At 44.6% G+C, this 8843-nt stretch overlaps 1 protein-coding gene across 1 annotated transcript in view; it reads left to right on the top strand.

The window, feature by feature from the left end:
* Positions 1-1663: 1663 nt before the first annotated feature.
* LOC148028437 (uncharacterized) overlaps positions 1664-8843 on the top strand; it is a 137549-nt gene continuing 130369 nt past the window's right edge. Inside the window, exons 1-3 of the mRNA XM_087689056.1 lie at positions 1664-1866; positions 2030-2096; positions 2195-3283. Coding sequence (XP_087545182.1) covers positions 1765-1866; positions 2030-2096; positions 2195-3283 — 1258 coding nt within the window. The 5' untranslated portion in view covers positions 1664-1764. The remainder of the gene's footprint in view (positions 1867-2029; positions 2097-2194; positions 3284-8843) is intronic.

Genomic DNA, 8843 nt, shown 5'->3' with positions numbered 1-8843 from the left:
GATGGAGAAGAGCTTCACTATTTCGAGTTACTCACTCACGTATCAATAAAGTACATCGTTGTTTGCAATTTCATTGCATATAAGAGGTGGTGCAAGCTATCACTTGACTAAACAAGTTCATGTGAAGCACCTTTTTGTTCAATGCTAAGATGCTATTAATTACAACCCAAGATTGTATCAACATGACAGATTTATGCAAGTTTTACCTGGATTGAAATCAATCAAGATAAGTTTTCTTAATAATGCAGGCCTTGGTTGATGCTCATAAACTTAATACATTAAGCGAGTGCTAGTTGAAATGTTTGAAACAATTTGGTTGCCTCTCTTTAGAATGTATTCTCTATAGTGGATAGAAGTGTTTATCTTGGTGTAGCCCTAACTCATTAAAATGTAGACTTATAACACGTGTTAAATCCTTTTACTTGGACTTCTTTGAAGCATAATGTATGATTTCTTGTGTTTGAAGGTGATCACAATGTCAAGTAACTAGCACTTCCACTAGAAATGCTAGGGGAGGCTACAAATGGCATGAAAACTCTCAATAAGGATTGTTGACGAGGAGGAGATGAGTGCACCCATCCAACTTGATGTAGTGTACAGGCCTAGAGCTACCTTGATATGATGCAACCTTGGTGGAGGTTCCTACAATAAGCATCATGTACGATTGCTGTATAAATCTCTACTAGTCTCTTTAGCCCAATTCTACTGCATAGGTTTCTTTCTCTGTCTATCATGAGATATACTATTGGAGCTTTTCCACTTTTTTGTGCCTTTTCACTTAAGCTATGTGCATCTACTTGGGTGTTCTTTTTTTAAAGCTACTAATGGCACTTTTTGTGTAGATCCTATTGTTGCTTCTCTTCCATATCATGAGCTGTTAACAAAATCTTGTACTACATTGCTTCAAACATGAGGGACTTGGTTCACCTTCCTCTTTTGTTTCCATTTGCAAACTCGCTCCTGCTATGTTTCATAATATTGCTTACTATGTTGGATTCTCAATGTAATCTCCATGGTTTGCCACACCTGTCTTGGTACTCCATATTGCAACTACTCTATCTTCAAGTCTAGTGACTAATTGCTAGCACTAAGCATGTGATTGGTTTGCTAACCTTTTCCCGTGCCATTCAGCTCCAATGGCTTGAGAACAAAGTTTTCAAGAAAACCAGTCGACACTTCAGATTGCTTAAAGAGGATTTCCTCCAAACTCTAATTTCAATGGAATCATGGCATTATAAACCAGACATAAGCACATAAACGGATGTTGCATCTCGATCATAGGTAAATGGGTTTGACGATCGTAGGCAATGGATCTAGCGTTCTTTTTGTTTTTTTTTAAGTTCCCAGTTTCTTTGAGTGCATCGGGCCTTTAAGAAATCGAGCAATATATTATTTGCCCTCGTAAAAGCTAAGGAAATAAGAAAAGGAAACAGAAGAAGAAGAAGGCACCCCTCAAAGAAAGCGTTGCCAGCTTTCTCGAATCAGGCGCGTTTTGGCCGAATTATCTCGCCCTCTCAAAAGCATACCTTGCAAGAACATTCAACGTTGCTTTTTTTGCATGGCATGAGATTTATGCATGCGGCGGGGATTATAATTGTCGTCATCTGTTTTAAAGCCGATTATAATTGTCGTCATCTGTTTTAAAGCCAATTGTCGCTGCCATTATATAAGGGACCCATGCTTAGTCGATACCCATCGCCAGCGTCAATCTAGTCGAGTTGGGACATACACCCAGCACTGAAGATAGTCATTGCCATCGACGATATGGCGACGAGCGCGAGGAGGATGCCGTCCTGGCTGATGCTCATCCTGTGCATCATCATAGTGAGCTGCTGCTGCTTCCAAGCATCCCAAGCCGTATTCTCGGTATGTATCCATGCGAGCGCTCTGATCTCTCTCTCTCTCTCGCTGGCCTTATTCGTTAGTGTTCAGGCTCATCGTGCGATGGTATGCTCTCCGCGTGCCTGAGATTGCATCATCTGAGCTCTCACTGATTGACACGCTCTTCCTCTGATCGTGTTTCATGCAGGCCGCCTCTAATTGCAACAGCCAATCCGATGCATGCATTAGTGACGAGGACGAGGCCGTGCAATATGGTAAACGTGTAACTCTAGCTTTGGTATAATCTCCGTTCCATGCACGCGCACACGTACCATTGTAATAATTATTGCTCCCTTACCTTCTGTTGATGCAGCTAAAGTCGGACCTGCAGCTGGAGCTGCTGGCCGCGGAGGTGCATCTGGATCACCTGGTGCTGGTCATGGAGGCGCAGCTCGATCTACTGGCGCTGGAGCTCATGGCAGCATGGGTGCAGGAGCTGGTGGCCATGGAGGAGCTGCTGCTGGTGGAGCCAGGCCTGGAGCTGCTGGAGCTCATGGGGGTGGCATGACCGGAGGAGCTGCTGGCGCTAGGCCGTCTGGCCTTGCAGGAGGAGCCCATGGCGGAGCCAGTGCTCATGGTGCAGGTGCAGGTTCAAGGTCTGGGTCAGCAAGAGCCGGTGGCCGTGGAGCTGCTGGTGGCGCCGGAGCTCATGGTGGCATGAGTGCAGCCGGGGGTCGACATGTAGGAGGAGCTGCTGGTGGAGCGGCCCGGTCTGGAGCTGGAGCAGCTGGTCATGGCATGACCGGAGGAGCAGCTGGGGCTAGGCCCTCTGGTATTGGAGGTGCAGCCCATGGAGGAGCCGGCGCTGCTGGAGGAGCTGGAGCTGGAGGACGTGGCGTGGCTACAGGGGGGCACGGAGGAGTGACTGCAGGTGCTCGGTCTGGAGGAGCTGGCCATGGTGGAGCGGCAGCCGCTGGTGGCGCTAGGACCGGAGGTCATGGAGGTGGCATGGCCGGAGCTGGTGGCCATGGAGCCGGAGCCAGTGGAGGTAGGTCCGGGGCTGCCGGAGGCGGCATGGCTGCAGGTAGCCATGGAGCCGGAGCGGCTGCGGGTGGCCGCGGAGCTAGGTCCGGAGCTGCTGGAGGCGGAATGGCTGCGGGTGGCCACGGAGCTAGGCCCGGAGCTGCCGGAGGCGGCATGGCCACAGGTGGCCACGGAGGAGCAGGAGCAGCGGGTGGCCATGCTGGATCAGGCAGCATGAGCGCAGCTGGCGGCCATGGAGGAGCAGCAGCAGCAAGTGGCCATGGAGCTAGGTCCGCAGTCGGAGGTGCCATGGCAAGAGGAGGCGGTCGTGGAGGATCGGCAATGGGTGGTGGAGCAGGTATATCCAGAGGAGCTGGACACGGTGGCATGGCCGCGGGTGGCCATGGCGGAGCAGCAGCAGCAGCAGGTGGCCATGGAGGTAGGTCCGGGGCTGGAGGCTCTGGTATGACAGCTGCAGGTGCTGGAGCTGGACGCGGCGGCATGGCCGGTGCGGGTGGCCGTATGGGAGGAGCAACAAGTGGCCATGGAGCTAGATCCGGAGCAGGAGCCACCGGTACGACAGCCGTAGGAGGTCGTCGTGGAGGAGCTGGAGCTGGAGCTGCTGGCGGCATGATGTCAGGTGGTCACGCAAGTGGTGCAGGAGCCAGATCAGGCGGCATGGGAGCGGCTAGAGGTGGCATGGCAACTGGAGCTACTGGTCACGGAGGAGCTGCAAGCGGTGCAGCTGGAGCCAGATCTGGACCTGGTGGTATGGCCGCAGGTGGTCACGGAGGATCAGCAGCAGGCCGTGGTGGAGCTAGGCCTGGAGCTGGAGCTCGCGTCGGTGCCGCAGGTGGCCATGGAGCCAGCATGCCCTGATCGCCGCCCGCCGGCATTGGTTTCCCTGGAGCGGCTTAAAAGCTGGCTCTTCTAACATACCCCTACTAAACTAATTATATAAGCTTTAGGCTCACTAAGGAATACCTGGATGTCATTTACTCGAAGTAGTAGTAACTACTACTATCCTCTCTAATGTAGTGTAGAAGTTATGTACCGGTTGTTGGACGTTTTGGATCACGTGTATTTCTGTGTATCATGGATGTGATCATTGGCCACATGCGGTTCTTGGTTGTACGATTTCTGAGCTTATGAGTTATACATTAGCTGGATTTCTTGAGCGTATAGCTCAAAACCTTTTTTTCAGGAAATACAGACTTCCATTTCTATATAGGGATGTTATCAAATCCAAGGGTACACATAATATGAATCTAGATAATTTCTTACACACACGATCGATTAACGGTTGATCATGGTTGCTTTGGACGATAAGGCATCATGCTGCAATCCTTGCTTTAGTTCTTTTCAACCTCATACGATATTCTGCTCAAAATACGATGTCTTTGATTTGAGCAGGCCCACTAACTCTATGCTAGTGTAATCCGCCAATTGAAGAAAGTATGATGTATGCATTGCGCTCGAAAATGCCATCTTTGAGATAACAGCTCCTTCTTACATAGAGTGTTTGTAATCGTCCACGATGCATGTATATACAACCAAAGGTATGGAATCAGAGCCGTTCAGGTTGGTGTAAACTACTCCGTGCCACAAGCACTATGCACAAGCATTGGGGCCACAGAGATCAGCAAAACGTCATGCTTAATCCATAATAGCTGATAGCAAACTATGAAATTCTTCCAAAGTATGATCCTTCAAAGCAAACTTATCTTCCTACAAAAGCACAAGTTGATCCATTCACATGGGTAGGATCACTACAAATCATGATGCCAATTGGATACGAATTTCACAACCTCGAATGTCCACATTGTCTCATTCAATATTTGCAAACATACATCATTGCCCAAATCATTGATCAAACATATTTACTTGCAATCGAACCCCTCTTTCATGTTGTCCTATCATTCAATATTCACAAACATATGTCATTGGCCAAATCATTGATCAAGCACATTTACTTGCAACTTAATCCTTCTTTCATGTTGTGTGATCATTCAATATTCACAAACATATGTCATTGGCCAAATCATTAATCAAGCACATTGCTACTTATATTGCCATTGATCAAGCACATTGCTACCCCTCACATTGTGCAAAATCTTCACATGATCGCATATATGGTTTCTCTAAGATACATAGGTTCAAGAAGCTTGCTTATCTCCATTCATATAAGATACATAGGGTGTTAGGATGCTCAGCACCTCAAGATATGACTCACTCAACCATACATATAATAGCTTCACAAGCAAACATACTTTGATCATAACTTATAGCATTTGGGTAGGGTGGTGACTTGTCATCAATTTGTTTGAGTACTCCCCCGGTCAACTCTCATAATACACACTGTTTTGAGGCTCTCATATACATTTCTAGATATGCAATATATTAGTACTATGCATTTTTTATTTACTTCACATCAATTACTCCTCTTTGACATAGCCTACATATGTCATCATAGTGATGACTGTTGAGTCCATGAATAGCTCATTCAAAATACGAGTTATCTATGGTGTGTATATTACTATATGCCTTTTCTATCCTCCATATGCCCATCTCAATGGCAAGTTCATTGGATAATTCACATACACCATGTTGTACTATGAGACCAATTAGCTGCCCCGAAATAAAATAATGCCCCCAACTTCCAAGAAGTTTGATTTTCCTATACACATTAAGAGATAGAGAATTGATGCAATTACTTCTAGTATCCATGATTCAAGTATCTCTATCTTGTTCACTTTGATCTAGATATCTCTATGTGATGTGAGCTAACTCATTGGCCATATGATCAAAACATCCACATTACTTACATCATACTTCTCTATCAGCATCATTATTGGTCATATGATCAAAACATCCACATTATTTGCATTGTACTTCTCTATCGGCATCAATATTGGTTGTATGTACATTGTACTTATGTATAGACATCTACTTGCAAAGAGACACGATGCATGTGATGGTCCTTGATGATGCAATTCTCTTCAACAAAAATGGCCCTGTTCTTGAGGGTGTCTATAGATGTAGCCTATAGCCACCATGAGGCATTATTTATATTATTGTGGCATCATGGCCTATACACTTGCAATAGTATACTCATTGACTATACTATAGGATTATAGCTACCCTATAGCAAGATGATCCACGCAGTCTTAAAGACTATGACTAGTGGTGACATTACTTACCCATGCATTTGTTGCTTGACATCTATGCACATCATATAGATGAAGGAAGAGATATCATAGTTTAGCCCATAGGTCTTGTACTTCATGCTTGAAGCAATTATTTTTTGAGAGGCTTGAATAGGTTATAAAACTAGATCCACACAATGGCAAGAAATTCTCATCGACTCTGCAATAGGTATGGTAGCTACCTAATGTTGAAATCACCGTGTGTAGATTTGTTGCACTATATCCCAAAAACCACCACTTATATATATATATATATATATATATAAGTTTTTAATAGATTCTTTCTATGCTACTTTTAGTGTAGTTATTAAGAAGCATAATCCTTAAGTGCTTTCACACTTATTTTAGGCATGCTAGGTGCTATCATGTCTACTATGAATGCGTCACTCTGCCTTGTGAATTCCAATGACTTAGCCCTATTTCTTATAGTACCTATTTCTTATAGTAGATAGAATGTGCCTAAAATACATGTTGTGAAGCATTTTGGGGCCTTTCCCTAGGTAATTGGCTTCAAACTTTTAAGACCTATGATTTCCTAAGACCCTTGATGTAGTAGTAACTACTACTATCCTCTTTAAGGAATACCTGGATGTCATTTACTCGATGCAGTAGTAACTACTACTATCCTCTCTAATGTAGTGTAGAAGTTATGTATCAGTTGTTGGACGTTTTGGATCACGTGTATCTCTATGTATCATGGATGTGATCATTGGCCACATGCCATTCTTGGTTGTATGATTTCTGAGCTTATGAGTTATACATTAGCTGGATTTCTTGAGCGTATAGCTCAAAACCTTTTTTTCTTCCATTTCTATATAGGGATGTTATCAAGTCCAAGGGTACACATAATATGAATCTAGATAGTTTCTTACACACACGATAGATTAACGGTTGACCATGGTTGCTTTGGACGAGAAGGCACGACTCACGATAAATAACAAGCCCCATCCCTACATGGTGGCGATGGGGCCCTACAGCCCTAAGGTGTGCTACTTTGATCAGCACTCCTTGTCATGACTCCTCATTGAAAAGGTCTGGCTCCTCGGCACTCGCCGAGATGGTCTTAATGGACCCCGCATGGCTTTGCGCACTAACACAATCTACGTAGACCCAAGGCCCATTGAGCCTCTGCCTACTGATAGGGTATTAATGAGTCATGGTCCATGTTGAGATTGAGAGAGGCAGAGACAAAGTAAGGAGCAAGCATGCTCTCTTCTTCTTCATTCATTCTCTCTTAACCACACACATAGAGTAAGTGTATACAATAGTACGAAGGTCTGTAGGACCATTCACACTGGGTCTAAGACCACCGACGTATTTAATGTCCCACACTTGCTGATACAGCTAGACATGGCTAATGTCAGTCATACATACTAACAGGAGAATAGTATGAGCTTGATATGCTAACACTCCCCCTCACGCTCAAATCATCTGATGAGCTCCAAGTAGTTGTCTAAAACTACTAAACTTATCTTTACCCAAAGACTTGGTAAAGATATCAGCAACCTATTCATCAGTCTTCACATGCATAAGATCTACTCTCCTTGCAAGAACCATCTCTCTGATAAAATGGTAGTGTACCTCTGTGTTTTGTCCTGGCATGGTATACTAGATTTGTTGCCAAGAGTACACTACTAAGATTGTCACATAATAAGGTCACTGGGGCATCCACATGAATATCCAAATCAGCCATAAGCTTGAGCAGCCATGAAATCTCACATGTTGCCAATGCAACACCCCTGTACTCTGCCTCAGTACTAGAAAATGCAACCATTGGTTGCTTCTTGCTGCTCCAGCTGATCATGCCACTTCCAAATCCAAAAGCATAACCACTCGTAGATCTGCGATCATATGAGCATCTTGCCCAATCCGCATCTATGTATCCAACTAGTTTCAAGGGCTTATCTCTCATATAGAACAACCCATAATCTACAGTGGACTTAACATATCTCATAATCCGCCTAACAGCATCCAAATGTGGCTTCTTGGGCTCCTGCATAAACTGACTTATGAGCCCAACTCCATAACTCAAATCTGGTCTAGTGATGGTCAAGTAGATCAGACTTCCAACCATCTGTCTATACATAGTCACATCCTGAATTTCAGCTCCAGTGCTAATGTCCAACTTGACATTCTGATCAAGGGGTGTATCCAATGGTTTGCATTCAACCATGCCATACTTCTTCAACATTTCCATGGCATAATGTTTCTACATCAGCCATAAACCATTTTCAGCCTTGATTACCTCAATACCCAAAAAGTATTTCAACTCACCGAGATCTTTCATGTCAAATTCAGATTTCAACATCTTCATTACATGCTGTATGCCCAAGTCATCATTACCAATGATTATCAAATCATCAACATATATGACCAGCACTACCAAGCCACTGTCAGTCTTCTTTGTAAATAGGCTGTGATCAGCCCTACCAATAGTAAATCCCAACCTCTGCATGTAGTTACTGATCCTAGCATGCCAAGCTCTTGGAGCCTACTTCAGCCCATACAGTGCCTTTTTCAGCTTGCATGCATAATGCTAAAAATCAAGGTGAACATACCCTTCTGGCTAAACCATATAGAGATCCTCTGCTAAGTCACCGTTAAGAAATGCATTTTGAACGTCCATTTGTTGTAATTTCCAGCCTCTAGTAGTAGCCAAGGTAATCACAGTGTGTATGGTTCCCATCTTGGCAACAGGGCTGAATGTTTCCTCATAATCAAGTCCATACTATTGGGCATACCCCTTAGCAACCAGCATGGATTTGTACCTTTCCACAATGCCATTCGAGTTGC

Source organism: Lygodium microphyllum, chromosome 12, assembly GCF_053477565.2.
Source record: "Lygodium microphyllum isolate KBCC chromosome 12, Lygodium_microphyllum_v1.1.10, whole genome shotgun sequence".
Lineage (NCBI taxonomy): Eukaryota > Viridiplantae > Streptophyta > Polypodiopsida > Schizaeales > Lygodiaceae > Lygodium > Lygodium microphyllum.
This window is presented reverse-complemented; position numbering and strand designations above follow the sequence as displayed.